The sequence below is a fragment of the Lithobates pipiens genome, unplaced genomic scaffold (assembly GCF_037356315.1).
Source record: "Lithobates pipiens isolate NorthernLeopardFrog02 unplaced genomic scaffold, aLitPip1_a1.2 Scaffold_8, whole genome shotgun sequence".
NCBI lineage: Eukaryota > Metazoa > Chordata > Amphibia > Anura > Ranidae > Lithobates > Lithobates pipiens.
The window spans coordinates 119,333,114-119,355,026 of NW_027507903.1; the positions used below are offsets into that span (position 1 = coordinate 119,333,114).

General features: G+C 45.5%; 1 protein-coding gene across 2 annotated transcripts; it reads right to left on the reverse strand.

Annotated features, from left to right (window-relative positions):
• Positions 1-5,041: 5,041 nt before the first annotated feature.
• RPS27L (ribosomal protein S27 like) lies at positions 5,042-20,060 on the reverse strand. 2 transcript variants are annotated; one of them, XM_077473087.1, is made up of 4 exons: positions 19,903-20,060; positions 13,785-13,893; positions 10,603-10,713; positions 5,042-5,277 (listed from the first exon to the last, which is right to left on the reverse strand). In XM_077473087.1, exons 1-4 carry the CDS (start codon positions 19,906-19,908, stop codon positions 5,249-5,251), a joined length of 255 nt encoding a protein of 84 aa, XP_077329213.1. In that variant the 5' UTR covers positions 19,909-20,060; the 3' UTR covers positions 5,042-5,248. The 2 variants fall into 2 exon arrangements, with proteins under 2 accessions (XP_077329213.1, XP_077329214.1); XM_077473088.1 differs by lacking the exon at positions 19,903-20,060 and adding an exon at positions 14,061-14,203.
• Between the last annotated feature and the right edge of the window lie 1,853 nt (positions 20,061-21,913).

Below are 21,913 nucleotides of genomic sequence, written 5' to 3' on the forward strand. Positions count from 1 at the left end.
GGCTGAGGTCCCCTGGGGTCAGCCCAGGAGGTAGCATGAGGGGGACAGGGTGAGGGGTCCAGTTGGGCTGTTCCTCAAGGGTGGCCAGAGGCCCGGGCCACCTGAGCATAGGAGGGGAGGGTGACTTAACGGTCCCTGACCTCGCTGGAGTCCCGAGAACGGGGGGGGGGCCTCTGCGCCTTAGGGGAGGCAGGCAGTGGCCATACTGCTCGATCCCCCCCCACAGCCGCAGGGGGTGTCCCAGCATCCCCACCATGGAGATAATCCGAGCGGGCCTGAGAGTCCTCCATAAAGCCCAAGGACGTGGGGGAGACAGGAGCTGGGGGCCGTGCTTGGGAGAGGAGCTGTGCGGAGGAGGCGAGGAAAGGCCTCTGAGCATTGGGTGTGCGGCAGGAAAGGTGTAGGATCCATGGCCTGCCCCCCCGGAGCACAGAGGGGGGGGTGGGAGATGGGTAGCCCTGGATGTCCACTCCAGTAGATTGCCTGCCCTGCGAGAGGTCCCGGGGGAAGGCTGACAGGAGCAGGGGCTGTGTGGCCGCAGACAGAGGGGAGGGCTGGCGTACCTGCGGAGACGCTGCGTGCCCGGTCGGCGCCATCTTGCTGCTACGGCTTAGTCCAAGGTGGAGGTCCCGGGCCGGCCCGTCCGGGGCTTTCGGGCAGTCCAGAGCGGGGTCTGGGGGGGGGGGGGCGGGTGGTAGGAGGCATCCCGCTCCCCCACGGTCTCCGAGGGGCGCAGGGGCTGTTGCGTGGGATCCGTCTGGGGGCTGAGGTGTGCCCCGGAGCGTAGAGGAACGTGTGGCCCGTGATCTCCCCATTTTTAGCAGGTTGGGCCCCCAATTAAGGCCTCTGTAGCATCGGGCTGGAGGAGAGCACTCACTCCGTGCGTCCTTCCAGGTCGGCTTCCGGACACGCCCCCTCCTAATAAAGGTTTTAACCCCCCGATTGCCTAGTTAACTCTTTCACCAGTGATCACCGTATAAGTTACGGGTGACGCTGGTTAGTTTATAGCATCAGGGCAACCACCATTTATTACCCAATAAGAGGTTTCAACCCCCTGATCACCCGACGGGTGATATCAATTGGGTTTTAGGGTCAGCGTCGCCCCAGGCAGCGCTAGGTTAGTGCCAGTACCGCTAATACCCACACGCAAAGCATACACCTCCCGTAGTGGTATAGTATCTGATCAGATCTATACTAGCGACCCCAGCAGTTTAGGGTTCCAAAAAACGCATTGTTAGCGGGATCAGCCCAGATACCTGCTAGCACCTGCGTTTTGCCCCTCCACCCAAGTGCAGTATCGATCGATCACTGTCACTTACAAAACACTAAACACATAACTGCAGAGTCAGGCCTGATCCCTGCGATCGCTAACAGTTTTTTTGGTAGCGTTTTACATTTAAATCCTGAAGGCGGTGCTTGGATTTCGGGGTCCCGAACGCAGTTAGGCTCCCAAAAAGTCCCCATGTGGTATCCCCGTACTCAGGAGAAGCATCATAATGTATTTTGAGGTATAATTTCACATATGCCCATAGCATGTGTGAGCAATATATCGTTTAGTGACAACTTTGTGCAAAAAAAAAAAGTTTATATTCCCGCAACTTATAAAATATTCCATGGACTCAACATGCCTCTCAGTAAATAGCTTGGGGTGTCTACTTTCCAAAATGGGGTCATGGGGGGGGGGGGGGGGGGGGTTGTGTTATTTTGGCATTTTATGGCCTTCAAAACTGTGATAGGTAGTGAGGAGTGAAATCAAAAATTTGCACCCTTAGAAATCCTGAAGGCAGCGATTGGTTTTCGGGGTGCCGTACACAGCTAGACTCCCAAAAAGTCCCACATGTGGTATCCCCGTCCTCAGGAGAAGCAGCAGAATATATTTTGGGGTGCAATTCCACATATAACTATGGCATGTGTGAGCAATACATCATTGAGTGACAACTTTTTGTAAACTTTTTTTTGTCATTATTCAATCACTTGGGACAAAAAAAAATATTCAATGGGCTCAACATGCCACTCAGCAATTTTCTTGGGGTGTCCAATTTCCAAAACGGGGTCATTTGGGGGGGTGTTGTACTGCCCTGCTATTTTAGCACCTCAAGAAATGAGATAGGCAGTCATAAATTAAAAGCTATGTAAATTCCAGAAAAATGTACTCTAGTTTGTAGACGCTATAAAACTTTTGCACAAACCAATAAATATACGCTTATTTTTTTTTACTAAAGACATGTGGCTGAATACATTTTGGCCTAAATGTATGACTAAAATTTAGTTCATTCGATTTTTCTTATAACAAAAGTAGAAAATCTTTTTTTTTCTTCAAAATTTTCAGCCTTTTTTCCCCATTTATATCGTAAAAAATAAAAATCGCAGAGGCAATAAAATACCATCAAAAGAAAGCTCTATTAGTGGGAAGAAAAGGACACAAATTTCATTTGGGTACAACAGTGCATGACCGCGCAATTACCAGTTAAAGCAGTGCGAAATTGTAAAAAAAGACCTCTGGTCCTTAGGCCGACAATTGGTCCAGGGCTTAAGACCCCATTCACACCTGAGCATTTTGTAGCTTGACGCCTGAAGCTACAAAACGCTGGAGGGGAAAAAAAAAAAAACCATTATTCTCAATGGAGATGGTTCACATTTCCACTCCAAGTCGCCTGAAGCTCAAACAAGTTCCAGACCCTTTTTTGTCGCACAAATCGGGCCGATTTGGGCGTTTTTCCTCTTTTAACATTGGTGACCTTTTGCCCTGCACAAATTTGCGGCAAATCGCTGTAAAAAAGCCGCAAAAACACTTGAAAACGCTACGCTCAGGTGTGAATGCAGCCTTAGTGGTTAATTGAGTCTCTTCCTCAATTTCCAGCGTATCATATGGCGCTCAAGAGCTCCTACTTCCTCAAGAGATAGCTTATATCTTGCGCCTTTGTTAGCTACAGCCTGATCTTCATCCTGGTCTGAAACTACAGAGGATTCAGGACTAACACGGGGCTATGCTCCCTGACTATATGGGGCTCCCCGGAGCTGGGTGTTGTAAGGCATGGTGAGGAGGAGATTGTAGTTCTACTGGTGGAAGCAGCTGTATCCACATCCGTAATTAAATCCCGGAGAGATTTAAAAGTTGATGCCATCTCCTCTTAGCCAAGGGGGAGTCTGCCTCGGTCTTAAGAATGCCTGCAATACACTGTTTGCATAAGGCTTTGCTAGAGCCCGAGGACAGTCCTTTTCCACAATTAGGGCACTTTGAGGCCCGATTTGTCTTCCCTTGGGGCCTCCTTAGCCTGAAACAAAAGATAGGCATCCTTAGTATCGAAACCGTATCCCTCCTAAAAAACTCATGCTGCACCACCACCACAAAATCTCCTGGACTGCAGAGTGACCACCACCATGGGAGGTACTTACAGGTCCCAGCCTTACCATCACCATAAAAAACCTCATTAACCACCAGAGTAATGGCTTGCCCAGCAGCCTACCTGGGTTTGGCTGATGCCTACCTCCACTGGAGTATCCTGGGGATCAGCCTCCATTGTCCCCCTCAAGTTCTGGTATAGCTGGACGCTGGTCGGGAGCTCACAGGCACAGCGTGGGCTTCCCTCTTCCTCCCTGTACCTCCAGAGACCCGAAACCGGAAGTCTCGGTACACAGCGATGACGCAGTTCCGCCGGAAATGACACAACGGCATCTCCGACCCCCACCGCTATTGGAGCAGAGGAGGAAAAAAGAAAAATACACCGCTCTTGGGGGGGGGGGGAACCTGCACTATCCTGACCCTGGCACAAATTGGCGCTGGTAAGAGGAGGGGAGCAGGTCTTTAACCCGCCGGACGGTACCCTAGCCCCAAATTAAAAAGGTGCGGACTAGACTGAAACTGCCGGATAGGACCCAGTCCCCCTGTGCAGCTTTGTTTCCTTCAGGTGGCCCCTGAGAGATTTAGTCCTTCTCCTGGTTCCTGGCAATATGTTCCTCCGGAGGAAACACAAGTGACTGGCCAGGGACCTGAAGGACCGCCTTTTTGAACTTTGGCAATGTGTTTCCTGGGTCGATGGGAGGGACTCCATCTTTTAAGGGCTGTCCTGGAAGACAACTGGGGGGAAAAAAAAAAAAAAAAAAAAAAGTCAGCAGCTACAGTTTGTTACTGCTGACAAAAAAAATAAAATAAAAAAACCACACACAAATATGGCTGGAGCTCCTTTTTAAAGGTTGTAAACATCAGACATGAAATATGAACAAAGCATATCCCTCTATAGTGTGTACTTGTCTCAATCCAGAGCACAAAGTGTAATTTCTGTGTCTTGTCTCATACCTCGCTATCTCCATGAATCACTTCTGACAGGTTTTCCCTGACACCAATGGGGGGGGGGGGGGTGATGGGAGGGATCTCCAGCATACAGCCTGTGATTAACATCAGCTTGGTTCCTCTGTTCAGTTAAATTTGATGGTAACTATTTGTGGACACCATTCCCTTTTTTTGCCTTCAAACAACTGTGTGGTTATTTTTGATGTGTGCTTTGGGTTGTCATGCTGAGCTAATCAAAATGACACAGCTGATCATAGTTGAAAGTCCAATAGCTTTGCGTGCTATTGAGAAGGCAATTAGCTACACCTGATTGAGTTTACAAGTCATTTTTCCAACTAAAGCTGGCCATACACCTATAGATTATCTGCAGATTTTCTATGGTTAGATGGAAAAAGTGCAACGGATTTCTCCATGTTCGCTAAAAGGTGTGGATGGATTAATCTCCCACTTTTTCCATCTAACCATAGAAAATCTGCAGATAATCTATAGGTGTATGGCCAGCTTTAGTGATTCTATTTTATTTTATTTTTTCTATTTTTTCTATTTTTCTGACATGGTGTTTTACCTTTTACCTGGATGCTACAAGAAAAAAAAAAAAATACAGCCGAATATGAAATAAATAAAAAAAAAAATTCATGCCTCGAAGTACCAGAAATTTGATTTTGTATACCCACCGTATATCAGAATAAATAATAGTCTTTTTTTTTTAAATACCGTAATGTTAAACAATCACAACATGACACAATGTAGTCAATTGTAAATTTTTAATTTATTTAGGAAATGGTTTGCACATAATCAAACTGCAACTCCAAAAAATCTCCCTGAATTACAAAAGCCAACAAGACAGACGTATTATACCACAGTGAGGAAAGTGGTGCGAGCAGGACATAAGGCAAATCATCCTGAGGGGCAATCTGCAAGGTGCAGCAGCATGTCACAGAAACAAAGATGAATAATTTAGTGTTGCTTTCGTCTGAAAGAACAACCTGTAAAGATAGTGTAAAGTCAGTGTTGCTTGATCAATACAAGGATAAAAAAAAAAAAACCTGTACATGCAGTTATTTTGGCACATGCAACTAGCATTTTAAAATCACTATCAAGAAAGTCTGTGCTCCCAAAAAGAAAAAAGGTATACTGCCACATTCCACAGATTGCAGGCATCTGCAAAAGCAGTGAATGTGACATTTGCCAAACATTCAGTGCATGTAAATCCTTCCGATGCATGCCTTTTGAATTTACAGCAATTACAACTGTAGTACTTATTTAGTGAATGTCACATCTACTCGTTTTGCTCCATGTAATATGCATTGGATACCCTGAAGAAAAATAAAATAAATGCACACTCAAAACGCAAGCCATTGTAAATGTTTTTTTGTTTTTAAACAAGCAGGTTTATACTTACCTGCTCTGTGCAAAGGCATTGCACAGAGCAGCCCCAAACTGCTCAGTGTGCCACCACAGGAAACCACTTCATGGCATACGTGCAGGCTCAGTCCTGAGCATGCGGTCTGCGTCTATTGACACAGACAACTTGGCAGCGAAGTGCTTCCGCTTCTACCCATTAACCCCTATGTGAAGTGGGGGAGAGAAGACAAGCTTGGCACAGCACTGGATTGAGCTAGGTGTAAGGGGGTAAGTGGGGCAATTTTGCTACCCAATTTTTTTTTTTTTTTACTTAATGCAGGGAATGCATGAAAAAAAAAAAAAAATGGTTTAGGCTTTGGAACCACTTTAAAATATCAGCAACAAAAGATACAATGTATTTAGAGGTTATACTGCCATCTTACAGAAGAAAATGGACACTGGCCATACAAAAATGTAACTAAGGGTAACCGCTCTAATCAACCTGTAGCTTTGGACATCCTGCTGGAAGATCATCCAATCTGGATTCAGTTTGATAACACTGCAGCGGTGGTGTACATCAAATCAGAAGGAAACCAGAAGAGGTCTTGCTGTGGCAAAAAAGGTATAATGAATCCTATGCTTTGTTGACTTTCACATTCCAGCCATGCATACATGGCAGGCAGATTTTGTCAGTCAAACCTTGGACCTGAAGAAGTGAACCGTTCACCCTGTATTCCAAGACCTGTGTCACATACCTCTCAAACAGATGGTTGGCAGATAAGTATGCTGGCAGAAGAGGAGAGGACACTGACAGATGAGATTACACCCTTGGGAGGGATGAAAGGACACATTACATATCAGGGCAGGGTTCTTGCTGGGACTTTCACTGGGGGGAAAATCACATCCCTTAAAAGTGAAGGACTACAGGTCCAAGCATGAACCCCTCAGAACTGAAGATGTCATGCCTCCCCCCCCCCCCCCAATTACTGAAGAACTACAGGTCCCAGCATGGGCCCCACCCTTAATTCTCAGGGGTCCATGCTGGGACCTGTAGTCCTTCAATTTTTTTTGGGGGGGGGGGGGGGGGTTCACATCCTTAGATATCAGAGGTTCATGCTGGGCCCTGTAGTCTCACTTTTGGGAGATATGACCACCACCACCACCACCCCCCCCCCCCCTCAAAAAAATGGCTACGTACAGATTCCAGCATGAACCCCTCAGAGTTGACGACGTGACACCCCCCCATGGAAGTAGTCACAACAGCAGCCAGTGACGTTCACTTTCCTGGGGCTATGGTGTGTTGGACTGGTGGCAGGCTGAGTGGAAAGTGGCAAGCCGCATCTGGGGGCAGGCGACGGTGGCAAGCAACAAACTCCGGGTTCCCACTGATTCTGCATTATGGCAAGTTGAACCATTTCATTATGTATTAAAAATTTAGTACAACACCAGCCATTCGCCCAACAAGTCACCCCACCGCCAAATTCCCTGTCAACCCCGAGACTACACCTCTTGTCCCCATCTTTTTTTGGGAATGGAGTGTCCCTGAATGGCAGTTTGGAAATGTGGTCACCCTAATGAAGACCCGCCCTTGCAGGTCCCCGATCTCAGCAAAAGATTTGTATTTAATTTCTCATAGCAAGCATCCTGGCAGTGTTGCCAGAGCTGGAGAAGAGAGCTAGCTCTTGGTTTTGGAAAAAGCATGTGCACTTCCGTCCAAATGTACAATGCAGTGCTTAGTGCCTGGGGCCACATGTAGACCAATGCCACTTTTTGTGTGGCCCATTGGTCCCTTGCAGACACTTATCTGTAATATGTCATGTACTAGGTCTCCAGTCTATGACTGACTGCCGAAGCATGCCCCTAGTCTCCAAAAACCCCTGTAGTATGTTCATGGAAAAAAAAAAAAAAGTAAAAACTGAGCTGCAGTGCTGTGCAGTCTTGCTGTTTTTACATGTGTTACATGTTCTGCCTAGTCCTCTCCTGAAGGTGGCGTGATAACTAAGGTAAAGAATTAAAAAGGAGCCGTGTTAGTCAATGAGAAAAAAAAACAAAAAAAAAAAAAAAAAAAAAAAAAAAAAACCCACACACGGTTGTACTGATCCTACACCACAAGCATTATATGCAGGCAAACCTTGATAGCTTGTTGTAAAACCTAGAAGACTACATGCAGAATCCTCCAACCAATGATACAAGTCCTGAAACACTTTGAGTTGTAGGGTCTATTCCCCAATGACGTACAAGGTTGCAACATGACGACCTGCCCAGGCTAGAATCCTTTCTACCCCTCTTGATGCAGCAAGACCTCTGGTTCCTCCTTGATGTATGCCACTGTCATGGCAACGTCCATTTGAATCCTGATCAGATGACCTTCTAGTCAGGATGTCACATTGCAGGGACAACCAAATCACTCAAGGGTCCAGAATTATGAGTGGTAGATCAAGGCCTCTGCACCTACAAGGCATCTAGGACTGGCATGTTTTGGGGAAATCTCTTTTTCTGTCTCGAATGATCCTAAGTTCACAGCTGAATTCTTGAGCCACCATACCAGAAATAACCTGGTTTTCAGCATAAGACATGTCAGTTTGTCTGGAGACTGAATTTACTTGTCCCACGATGACAGTGTGTTGAAGGGGCCTGGAGCAGAACTGCCTCAAAAGGAGGTAATCATCAAGCCCAGAATTCTCTGGAAGAATCCTAGAGTTGTACAGTTTCAGAATGGTGCAGTCTGAGACTCGGAATGGAGAGACTAGAGATAAAAAAATAAAAAAATGTATCTTTGGCTTGAGCCGTGTCCAGGATGAGACTCGGATACTCCAAAAATACATGTTAGTTACAGCACTGAGTTCTGAAGGTCTAGGATCCAAACTAAACTGTTTGGACTGTTGGCATCACATTGTTAATATTTACACCAGCTGCTCTTAGTAGGATATCGTACAGGTACTTCTCAATGTGAATACCCCGGGATTGTGGCATCAGTAGCAGGGGTGCTAATACTTTTGTGAACACCAGTTGTAGAAGACAGACCAAATTGTATGGCTAAAAACTGGCAGTGTTGTGCTCCCTCAGCAAATTGGAGGTAGCGTTAAAGCAGAGTTCCACACAAAAATGGAACTTCCGCTTTTCCTAATACAGGCATCTTTTTCCCACGGTATCTACGCCACATCCCGTCTCCCCCCGCTGTCTTCTGGGGGACACGGGTCACAGGAGACAGTAGGGACCAGTGGGAACGTGCAGAGCAAGTCGCTCATGCGCATTAGAGAACCAGGAAGTGAAGCCGCAAGGCTTTACATCCAGATTCCCTTACTGAAGATGGCAGCAGCAGCACCCGAGGGACAGATTGGCTTCGGGTGCCGACATCGCGGGCGCCCTGGACAGGTAAGCGTCCATATTGTAAAAGTCAGCAGCTGCAGTATTTATAGCTGCTGACTTTCCTGTGATGGAGGGAGACTGACAGATCTTCTGGATTTGAATGAAGACATTTAAAGCTTTCAGGCTGAGTAAATAAGTTAAATGCCACCTTTTAGCTTTGGAGCAGTGAAAAGGTGAGAGTACAACCTCAAAACCTTTGTGCTGTTGGAATAATAAATTCCTTGGCTCAGAAAATATGTAAAAAGCAGAATGGAGGGTCTGCTGGTCTGTGTGGCAACACAGGTAAACTGGAAAACATGAAGCAGGAAAAAAGGGGGAGAGGGGAGAATTCTAACTTGGAACTCTTGGAAACCAACACGGGAACCTGAGACGCTTTCTAACCCTGTGCTCACAAAGGCCAATAGACTAGCCTACTCGCAAAGAAATAGTCAACTCTACAAACATGTCCACTTTAGCACCCCCCCCCCCCCCTTTGCACCAGGAAAGGCAAATATGGCTGGAGGTTAAACAGGTCACTCAGGGACAGTGCAAGGATTTTTGTCTACACAGGCAAGGCACTTTTTAGAGCCCCCCCCCCCCCGAACACAGATCAACAATACATCCCAACTGTACTGCTTTTTTGTGGGACCTTCCTGGGATCAGAACAAAATATCGCAAATCCGGACTAAGGGGCAGTTGACACCAGCACACAGGGCGGGAAACTACGCAGTTGCAATCTGCAGCGGGTGTCAATGTTAACTCAATGATAGCCCAAAAACGTTACAAATCGAATGCGTTTACCTGCACTGGATCGCATGGTAAAGTAGTACCATGCGATCCGGTTCCTGTAAGTCTTATAACCCTTGATGTGGTCTGGCATGTCAGCCCATTCAAATGATGCTGCACCTGGAATGTAAATTGCACAGGAACTTAGTGCAGTCCTGTGCGATTCATTGTGTGAACCGGCCCAGAGTCCTGGAACCCAGTACCAAAAAAAATAAAAAAAAAAAAAAAAAAAAAAAAAAAGTTTGTCATCTGGCGCCACCAACTTGCTTGGCAGGGGGACATTACCCCACATCTCTAGTGGGGGGCCCAGATGCCACGATTGTCCCTTGTGTAGCAGCCAGCATCTCCCATTTGGAGGTGGGGGAGGTTGGGTAAGATACTGTATGTGCAAGGGGGTGTTTTGGGAGCGAGAACTTGTGCAGGGGGTTGCCAGATTTCATTTATAACTCACACTCCCCCCCCCAATATGCCAATTACTAGGCATACAGCGAGCCGGATAGCTGAAGCTTGTATATTAAGTCTTGACCGAAGGGGAAAAAATAAAATAAAAATTCTCGAAAAAGAAATAGCTAGTGAGCGTAAACATTTCTTAATAGAGAAAAGACACCCATCATCCTAGGGACCAGCAAGCTGGAAGTAGGAGGGGTTATACCTGCCTGCCAAATTTATATATATTTTTGTTTAATTCCTCCAGTTAGCAGCCATATAAACCAATTTTCCCAGAAAAACTGAATCCTGTGACCCTTAATAACTGAAAAGAAAAAACCATCCCATTGTCCATAGACTTCAAATTTAGGATCATTCCCAAAAGGAGTTTAGAAACTGACAGTTACCTTCTGTGAGCCTGGCTTTTCCACCTGTGGGCTGGCACAGGACTGTCGAACATCCTACACAGAGGACAACCGTCTGTGCATGGCTGAATACAGTAGTGATCTTATAGCAGCCTGGAAAGAAAAGGCACCAACAAGATTACATAATAAATTAAAAGGTAATCATTGCAATTCAACTGAATAGGTTCATATTTACAACAACCTATTTGCAGCCATCAGTCACCACTCTGAGAACTGAGCGATCACAGATCTAGGATTTCTCAGTTGTCGGTCTAGATCAGGGGTAGGCAACCAGTAGCCCTCCAGCTGTTGTGGAACTACATTTCCCTAGGTCACATACCCCTGGTCTAGAGGCTGCAGAGGAGCGATAATGCATCCACCTAGGCAAGTATAAAATGTATGTTTTGTTTAAATCCCAAACTTTTCTTTTTATGGTAGCTATAATAAATTGCCAAGTCCTGGTTGTAATTATATGATTTAATATTAATGGATTTCAAATGAAAATTTTAATGAAAGTTCAAAGCATCATAGGGCTAAAAGGATAAGGTTAAGGTGCATATAAAAAAAAAAAAAAAAAAAAAACCTTCACTTATCTTACGCTGCTGCCCTAGGTCAGCTCCAAGCCCGAGAGCTGATCACATAACTATTAAGGGCTCAGTTCTTTGTCTGCTCGGAGCAGAGAGCAGTGACTGTCCGTCAGCACTCTCTGCTCTGCCTCTACAGGGCTCACTGGAGTGCCAAGCAGGAGAGGGGATGAGTGCAGCTGGCTTTGGCGAGCCGGAGCCATCTATTAATGAGGGAGCTGGGTGGATACCGACAATGGTCGAGAAATATATACATACATATAAATGATATAATTTCACACAAAACCCAATATATAAAATTGTGATTCATTTTATTTATTTTTTTAAAACCAGACATGTAGCAGAAGTTTAACCTAAATTTGTGAACAAATTAAAATTTTATTGGATACGTTTTACAAAACCGAAAAGTACAATTTTTTTTTTTGTTTTTTCAAAACTTCAGTCTTTTCTCATTTATAAAGCAAAAAAAAAAAAAAATTAAAAAATAACCCCAGTGGTGATTAAATACCACCATTAGAAAGCTCCATTTGTGCGCAGAAAAAGTTATAAAACTTATTTTAATATGATTTTATATTTGTGTACAGCAGGGCTTGACAAATTTGCTTGGAATCTAGGAGTCCGCTAAAAAAGTTAGGAGCCAGGTCCGTAACGGCGATCTGGACCTGTCCCTGGCCTGACATGGAGACGAGTGAGGGGAAGACAATACACCCCCCCCCCCCCCCCGACCCCAGACCTCATATTTAAGAGGCCCTGTCATGCTTTTTTCTATTACAAGGGATTTTTACATTCCTTGTAATAGGAATATAAAGTGACTTTAAAAAAAAAAAGAAAATAAAAAAAAAAAAGAAGAAGAACAGTGAAAGAAATTAAAAGTTAAAATAAGAAAAAAAGAATCATTTTAAAACACACCCTGTCCCGCCAAGCTTGCATGCAGAAGCGAACGCATATGTGAGTAGCGCCTGCATATGAAAGCAGTGTTCAAACCACACATGTGAGGTGAGGTATTGCCGTGATCAGTACAGCGAGAGCAATAATTCTAGCCCTAGACCTCCTCTAACGCAAAACATGCAACCTGTAGAATTTTTTTTAAAGTCGCCTATGGAGATTTTAAAGGGTAAAAGTTTGTCACCATTCCATGAGCGGGCGCAATTTTGAAGCGTGACACACAAAATCTCTCTCCCTCTCCCCCCTCTCCCGTTGTCTTATTTAATTAAATTATTTTTACCCAAAAGTGCACTTGCAAGTCTGCTGTGCAAATATGGTGTGACAGACAGTATTGCAACAATCACCATTTTATTCTCTAGGGTATGTATATATATAATGTTTAGGGGTTCTAAGTAAATGGAGGGAGATGGGCGGGCAGTGAAAACAGGCAGGGGAAGCTCCATTAGCATTGCTGGTTGTTATACCAATGGCCACCACAAGAGGGCGCCAGAAGGAAGCATAGGACCGCAGAAGACCTGAATTACCGGGCGGCGGCACGACCCAACGCGATCACGCCAGGGGGGCTGCACGGAGACAGGATACCCCCAGCTGTGCTGCCCCAGATCGCCAATTCTAGTCGCAAATGCGACCTGGCACCTGGGGTTTGTCGAGCCCTGGTGTACAGCGTTGCATGACCGGGCAATTGTCTGTTAAAAGTAGCAAGGGGCTGAATAACAAACTGCCCTGGTTACAAAGGGGGTAAAACCTTCTGGAGCTTGAGTGGAGCTGGAGCTTACAAACCACTTTGACCTACAGGTAAGCCTAGATTAAGGCTTACCTGTAGGTCCAAGAAATAACTCCTAAACCTACACAGTTTAGGAGATATTTACAAAAAGACAGGTACCGATTTGTCTACGGTGCATGCACCATAGACAGCGGTGCGCAGGCGCACTGGGCATGCCGCTGCTAACAGTGATATGCTGTTAGTGGTGGTTCCCGTGCGAATGCGCTGAAGTAACGTCATCGCTGCTCTGGTGCTGTGAGTGGCTGGAGCAGCGATACTTGGAAGAAGATGGACGCTTCCTGCTACAGGGGACAGCGGTGACTTCCCTGGCTCCTGTGTCAGGTAAGTGACACATGATGGGCTACTATGCGATGCATAGTAGTCCATTATGCTTTACCTTTGCAGGGAGACAAAGGAAGTAAACCCATCAGGGTTTACTTCCTCTCATATGTAGACACACAGGCTGATGCTGCAGCTGTCCCCTGTCGGCTCCAAGCCCAAGAATGGAGTGATCACCGATTGCACAGTTCTCAAGTCTGCTCTAAGCACTGTCAGGCACCACCCTGTGCTCTGTCCCTCCTGCTCACTGGTGCTCAGGCAGGAGAGGGGATGGGGACTGCTGGCTCAGGCTCTTAGCGACACACTGAAAGGCTAAACCAGCTGCTAAATCAGGCATCTAGGTGGATCCTGACATTATTGTCTGGATACAGAGACTGAAGCAGCTCTGTATTGTCAGCCGATAGACTTTAGCCAACCACCAGACGATACAGGAATGCACAAGTGACCTCAAACGTCCTTACCGAAAACATGTTGGATGCCTGGTCACTCTCTCCCCCCTCCCCCCATTTTCTTCTAAAAATTTACAAACATGAACTTGGTCTAATTGGTCTTACCTGGGCATTTAACATCCATAAAATAGGAGTTTGGGCTCTGTACCAACCTCTTCTTCTTATGTCTAGTCTTCTCCTCCTCAGAGGATGGATGCAGTAAATCTTTGGCTAGCTGAAAAGAATAAAAAAAAAACATATTTGTATTCCCAATAAGAACAAACGTTATCTGAAGTTACCTAAAGATGTCAGCTGTGATTTTGCATAGGCGTTACAAAAAGGTAATTAAAAAAATAAAAAAATAAAAATAAAAAAAAACACTAACATCAATAATGTATTTACCATGCTGAAAAATAAAAAGACTGCTTTGTTCCTCTGATTGTGTGCGCTATAATCTAAACGAATGCAAGGTTTTCCCGATGACTAAACTGGAAGAGAAGGCAACACATCTTATATCATCTACTGTATATAGTAATCATTAACCTCAGCAATGACTTCATTGTTTTTATGGCATTAACTTTTCTCTGGAATGCAGCCAGATAAAGAGGTTTTGTATGCACCATAAAAGACCATTACTGGATCTGTTACAGTGAATGCAAGTATTACTTTCAACATGCAAGAGACTTGCATACAATGGTAAACAATCCCAGAAATCGGTTATAACCTCTCTAAAACAGAGTTGGAATATAAAAGAGCCGAGCGCAGCGTGCCCGCGAGGGGCCCTCTAATTTTCACAACCCTATGTCCACTTGCATGGCGGGGTACCACCTCCACTCACAGCGCAGGTGCCGTTCATCTTCGGAGATTTTCCGAAGCTTCATCTGCTCTTCCACCGGCTGATCATAGAGGCAGACAAAGACGAGAACCACCTCTGATATAGGGAACAGGAAGAAATTAGCATACAGTACAATCACTTCTGATTTCCCCAGTGCCATTTTTAGAAATGGAAAGCATTTGTTCACATCGATCTTAGGGGGATCAAATGCTTTTAAGTGTATAAAGAGTACCTGTCCCTGCCTATTGCAAGTTTACATTCCGTGTAAAACAGCAATAAAAGTGATCAAAAAACTTTGAATAAATATGTGGGGCTATCACCACAATGTCAGATCATGGGCAGTAATTCTAGCACCAGACCTCCTGTGTAAATCTAAAGTAGTAACCTGCAAGGCCCCTTTCACACTGCCGCGGCTTAAAGCGGGATTCCACCCTAAAGTGGAACCTCTGCTGATCGGATCCCTCCCCCCCTCCGGTGTCACAATTGACACCTTTCAGGGGGGAGGGGGGTGGAGATACCTGTCAAAGACAGGTATTTTCACCCACTTCCGGGCATAGACTCCCGTGGGAGTCTACGCCATTTCCTGCCCTGCCGCGCTGTCTGCTGGGACACACATGGGTCCCAGTGACAGCGCGGAGATTTCCTATTGCGCGGCGCGGCTCGCGCATGCGCAGTAGGGAACCGGGAAGTGAAGCCGATTCGCTTCACTTCCTGATTCCCTCACCTAGAATGGTGACTGCAGCAGCCGAGCGATCGATCGGCCTTGGCATCGCTGGAACCCGGGACAGGCGAGTGTCCATTTATTAAAAGTCAGCAGCTGTAGTATTTATAGCTGCTGGCTTTTAATATTTTTTTTTGGTGGAATCCCTCTTTAAGTCGCACAATTTTGCAGCTGCGATTTCAGGGAATGCCTGTGTAAACTTGAGGTCTATGGACCTCAACTCGCTTGAAAGTCGGACCAAATAGTACAGGGACTACTTTAAAGTTGGCACGACTTGACGTTTCACAGATATGAATGGTGATCATTGCAAATCACGGGGGAACTTGTCATGTGACTTTGCAGTCCTAAGTCCCAGGACAAGTCACACAAGTGTGAAAGGGACCTAAAGGCTTTTAAGGCATTGCCTATGGATGGTAAAATGTATGTCATTTGTTGCACGGGCGTGCACAATTTGCATTTAAAAAAAAAAAAAAAAAAAATTTGCAAAACTGCTGTGCAAATAGTGTGGCAAATAAAAATGTTCACCATAACGTCACACTATTCATGTCACCATGCAATGTGGAATTTACACTTTGGGACTTGCCTAGTAAATGAAGCTCAGTGAACATGTTCAGACATGTCCCAGCCGTAATCATTTCATAATCATATCTCTGTATTTAAACTCCTATTGTCCATTACCTATTAGAATCACTTGGTGTGATCAAAGTCACACTTTTCGCAAACATGCTCATCAGAGCTGCTTAAAGAGGGATTCCACCAAAAAAACAAAAAAAAAATATTAAAAGCCAGCAGCTATAAATACTACAGCTGCTGACTTTTAATAAATGGACACTCACCTGTCCCGGGTTCCAGCGATGCTGGCAGCCGAGGCCGATCAAACGCTCGGCTCTCAGCTGCTGCCGCCACCATTCTAGGTGAGGGAATCAGGAAGTGAATCGAATCGGCTTCACTTCCCGGTTCCCTACTGCGCATGCACGAGTCGCGTCGCGCAATAGGAAATCTCCGCGCTGTCACTGGGACCCGTGTGTGTCCCAGCAGACAGCGCGGCAGGGCAGGAAATGGCGTAGACTCCCACGGGAGTCTATGCCCGGAAGTGGATGTAAATACCTGTCTTTGACAGGTATCTCCACCCCCCCCCCCCCTGAAAGGTGTCAATTGTGACACCGGAGGGGGGGGATCCGATCAGCGGAGGTTCCACTTTAGGGTGGAATCCCGCTTTAATCAGTGCCACCTAATCAGTATTGTGCTTTGAAAACCGTCACATGACATAAAAATAATAATAATGTATCAGTATCGGCAAGTAAATATATCAGTACTTGTACTCAGTTTTAAAGTGGTATCGGGACAACCCTAAAATAAACTGATAAATACCTTTTTTCATCAGCAGTATGTAGCAGTCTTATGACTTCTATCAGTGTCTGAGCAAAGCGATTATAAAGTCTATTTTTTTTTCCTATAAAATTACCAAAAACATGTTATACTTACCTGCTCTGTTGCAGTAGATCTGCACAGAGCAGCCCAGATCCCTCTTGCGTGATCGTAGCCCCTCCCTCACGTAGAGTGCCCCCACAGCAAGCAGCTTGCTATGGGGGCACCTAAGCAGAATCACAGCTCCCTGTTTAAATTTAGACACGGAGCTCCCTTGCGCACTCTCCCAATTTGGCTAGCTGACTTTGTTTGATGGCAGTCATGGTGCCACTGCTGTGTCTCAGCCATTCAGGAGGGAGAATCTCTGATGGCAGAGACACTGGTGGACATCGCTGGACAGAGAGGGACCTCATGTACGTGATGGGGGCCTGAGGTGTGATGCTGAACACAGAAAGCTTTTTATCTTCATGCATAGCATGCATTAAAAAACACCTGACTTTACAATCCCTCTAAAGCTTGTCAGTGTCGTTTTCACTTTGCTCTGACTATCCTATGAAGCTGCAGGACTCCTGACCCTCTCCCTGGACAATGCTGATCACATGCACCTTCCCAAGGGAAAAACACGCGCACACACGCACCAAGCTGAGCATGTGTGCGACTTCAAAGGCTCTATCTTATCAGAAGATAGATTGGGGACAGTAGAAAATGGGGAGGAACAGAGAAGACAGGATTTACACACAGTGCAGAGGATTCAATTTATGTCCATCTTCAGCTCTCAGCAGTCTGCACTTCTGTTCTGTACATCAGTGTTTTTTTTTTTTTTCAGGAAACCAATTAGAGGTGACAAAAGTATAAACAAGTTTTCTTGCCTAAAAACGGACATAAATATAATGGATGTAAACAGGCCATCAGTTAACATCCGTTCATATTCATGGAGGGGGGGGGCAGTGTTCTATCGAATAACGCCTCAGACGGATTGCATCGTACAAAACTTCACTCCGGTCAAGATGTTTAACAGCGGGCATGATGTCACCACTGCACATATCATCAGAGGCAATTTTAGACGATCTGCAAAGTGCGGGGGGGGTGGGCGGGTGTTCGACGGGGACGTAATTGTCAGATTCTGCCTCGCTGTTGAACGGTGGGGTTTTGGTGCACATGCACAGACCGTCTGAGGAATTATTCGCTAGAACACTGCCCTGTGCCACACCAAAATCTACCCTGCAACAGCGAGGCAGAACCTGACGATTACCTTCTCCCTGTACAGATCTTCAGATAATGCGGCCGACAATCTGCGCATGCGCAGTGTTGACATCACACCAGCTGGATTGGCGTTGTGAACTATGCAGACCATTGGAGGCAGTTTTCAATAGAACACCAGAACGCGTGCCCCCAGAATGTTCATCCCCATTCACTCCTCCACCTTCTGATTTGACAGCCTGTTCATTTCAAGGGGCTGCCAAACATCCCAAAATGTGGGGCAAGCCTATTAGTTTCCCAGGTTGTGCCGCACACAGTACTGTGGTACCATGCAGTTTGGTGGCTGCAAATGTGTTGCAATTGTGAGCTGTGATTGGGGTGACATAAACATGTCAGGTGACCAAGTCGCCCCATGTGACAAGTCACGCTCCATTCAGTGCAATGGATCCGTTCTGATCAGAGAGACACAAATAGCTAACTTAGAAAAAGGTTCCTGCCCTACTTGGGAGGCGACTTTGGAGCAGCTGGCTTTGACTTCTATTAACCGCTTCCCAACCACCTCATGCAGATACACTGCGGCAGAAGGGCATTTACAGGCAGATTAACTTACCTGTACATTGCTCTTTAAGAGGTGGCGCGCGCCCACCGGGAGCTCCGTGACCACGGACCCTATATCTGTGGGGATACCCGCGATCATCTCACGGTGAGGAAGAACAGGGAAATGCTAATGTAAGCAAGTTCCCCGTTCTGCCCAATGACACTGATCAGCGCTCCCTGTAATCGGGAGCGCTGATCAGTGACATGTCACACACAGCCCCTCCCCCCACAGTTAGAATCACTCCCTAGGACACACTTAACCCTTACAGTGCCACCTAGTGGTTAACCCCTTCACTGGCAGTGACATTTTTACAGTAATCAATGCAATTTTTTAGCATTAATTGCTGTGTAAATGACAATGGTCCCAAAAATGTGTCAAAATTGTCCAGTGGGTCTGCCATGTTGCAGTCACAAAAAAAAAAAAAAAACACCATCAATAAAAATGCCATAAAACTATCCCCTATTTTGTAGAAGCTATAACTTTTGCGCAAACCGTAACCATATTTAAAAAAAAAAAATTTGGGGGATATTAAAAAAAACCACTCCCCCCACCCCCCCTTTAATAATTGTCGCTTTTTTTGTTTATAGTGCAAAAAATAAAAACTGCAGGAGGTGATCAAATACCACCAAAAGAAAGTTCTATTTGTGGGGGGGAAAAAATAAATAAAAAAAAAAAAAAAAAAAAGGGGAGGGGTGGACATTTTGTTTGGGAGCCACGTCGTACGACCGTGCAATTGTCAGTTAAAGCGACATAATGCTAATTGCAAGAAAAGTGCTCTGGTCAGGAAGGGGGTAAAACCTTCCAGGCCTGAAGTGATTAAACAAATCTTTTGCGAGCTGTACGACTTCAGAGTCAGGAGACTAAGATGCCCATGTGAACCAAACCTTAATGTCACCCACATCTTGTGAGGGTGGCGCATTCACGTGTGGCGCAGGAAACGCAGATGGAACGCACCTTGCCCGCACCAGTATGAATCTGCCCACAGGGTGCTGGGAAGACAAATGTAGTGTGTTGGCATACACTGCAATAGAATCGCCTGTATACGACTGGCAGCCATACACTGCCCAGCACTGATCCATATGGTACAGAATGATCTGTAGGGGAATACCCCCGGAAGGTGAATGTAAGGCGAATCCCAGATCATGGAATGTGAAGAATATTATATTATGAATAACAAGTCCTCTCTGATCACAGGTCATTTCATCTGGCAGACATGAATAATGACCATGCCCTACGATCAGCTGTGTGATCGGTCAGCGGTGCATGCCTCACAGGCCACAGATCAGCCCGGACAGCACACACTGACCGATCTTCCATACACCCGCCGATCACATGGACACACTGCAGCTGTCATGTGTCAGCAGGACCCAGGACAGGATCACGTGACGTCACCCAACTCCAAGTCAGGGCACTTGCCGCTCCATAGACGGCGGGCTCCTACGAACACTTCGCAAATACCTCCACCTAACAGGGACATGTGCGAAAGATGGCACCCAAAGTGCGCCACGAACTGTCAACTCACAGGCATGGTTCTCCCTCGTGGACATCAACACACTCCACGCAGCACGCAGAATCCGAGTTCCGGGAAAAGAGGGGCGGAGAAAGATATAAGGCGGCTGCGCAAGATAAGCGATTGGGCGCGCCATGTTTAATGTGGGCACAGCTGTCGCTGCACGACAGAAACGTCTCTGCACAGAGGAGTGAAAGGCTTGCCCTTAGTATACATGGCTTCCTGTCATTTGTTTGGTCACCCTGCCTTGCTCTATGTGGACACCTTCTGGGCATTTGGTAGAAGTGAAGACATGGGAATATTAGCCTGTGTTAAAGAGGGATTTCACTGGAAAAAAAATTATTAAAAGCCAGCAGCCATAAATACTACAGCTGCTGACTTTTAATAAATGGACACTCACCTGTCCCAGGGTCCAGCAATGTTGGCAGCTGAGGCCAATCGATCGCTCGGCTCTCGGCTGCTGCTGCCGCCATTCTAGGTGAGGGAATCAGGAAGTGAAACGTTGCGGCTTCACTTCCCGGTTCCCTACTGCGCATGCGCGAGTCGCGCAGTGCAATAGGAATGGTCTGCGCTATCTCTGGGACCCTGGTGTATCCCAGCAGACAGCGCACCAGGACAGGAAGAGGCATAGACTCCCGTGGGAGTCTATGCCCAGAAGTGGGTGCAAATACCTGTCTTAGACAGGTATCTGCACCCCCCTCCCCCTGAAAGGTGCCAACTGTAACACCGGAGGGGGGGAGGGCTCCAATGAGTGGATGTTCCACTTTAGGGTGGAACCCCGCTTTTTAAGGCCTGGTTCACACCTATGCTTTTTTTAGTGCGTTTTCAGGTTTGCAGAAACACACTACAGTCCATTAACCACCTCAATACAGTGCACTTACACCCCCTTCCTGGCCAGACCAATTTTCAGCTTTCAGCGCTCTCACAGTTTGAATGACAATTACTCAGTCATGCAACACTGTACCCATATGAAACTTGCGTCCTTTTTTCCACACAAATTGAGCTTTCTTTTAGTGGTATTTAATCACTAGTAGGTTTTTTATTTTTCGTGCTATAAATTTAAAAAAATGTAAATTTTGTGAAAAAAATGCCTTTTTTTTGTTTCTGTCATAAAATTTTGCTAATTAGTAATTTGCCTTCATAAATTTTGGCCAAAATTTATACTGCTACATATCTTTGGTAAAAATAACCCACATTAGTATATATTATTTGGTCTTTGTGAAAGTTATAGAGTCTACAAACTATGGTGCCAATCACTGAAAATCGATCAAATCTGATCAGGCCTTCAGTACATCAGGTGTATCTCATTTCTTGAGACACTAACAAGTCAGGAAAGTACAAATACCCCCCACATTACCCCTTTTTAGAAAGTAGGCATTCCAAGGTATTAAGTAAGTAGCATGGTGAGTTTTTTTAAGTTGTCATTTTTTCCCACAATTCTTTGCAAAATTAAGATTTTTTTTTATTTTTTTTACAAAATTGTCATATTATCAGGTTATTTCTCACACACAGCATATGCATACAACAAATTACACCCCAAAATACATTCTGCTACTCTTCCCGAGTATGGCGATACCAAATGTGTGAGACTTTTACACAGCCTGGCCACATACAGAGCACCAACATTGAAGTAGCAACTTCAGGCGTTCTACGTGCAAAAATTACACATCTCATTTCACATCCACCTATTACACATTTGTAGGCCCTGGAGTACCAAGACAGTGGAATTGCCCACAAAATGACCCCATTTTGGAAATCAAACACCCCAACGTATAATCTGTGAGGCATGATGAGTCTTTTGAAAGGTTCATTTTTTTCCAGAAATTTTTGGAATATGTGAAAAAAAATTAAACCGCATTTTTTTTTTTTTTACACAAAGTTGTCAATTTATAAGATATTTCTAACACATAGCATGTATATAGCAAAAATTACACCCCAAAACACATTCTGCTACTCCTCCTAAGTATGGCAATACCACATGTGTAGGACTTTTACACAGCCTGTTCACATAGAGAGGCCAAAC

What these genes read in the sequence shown, in the direction of transcription:
- RPS27L (XM_077473087.1), bottom strand. An exon ending in TATGGATGTTAAATGCCCAG is followed by an intron (nt 10,714 to 13,784) that starts GTAAGACCAATT and finishes TTTTCTTTCCAG; the next exon opens with GCTGCTATAAGATCACTACT. An exon ending in AAAAGCCAGGCTCACAGAAG is followed by an intron (nt 5,278 to 10,602) that starts GTAACTGTCAGT and finishes CTATCTTTACAG; the next exon opens with GTTGTTCTTTCAGACGAAAG.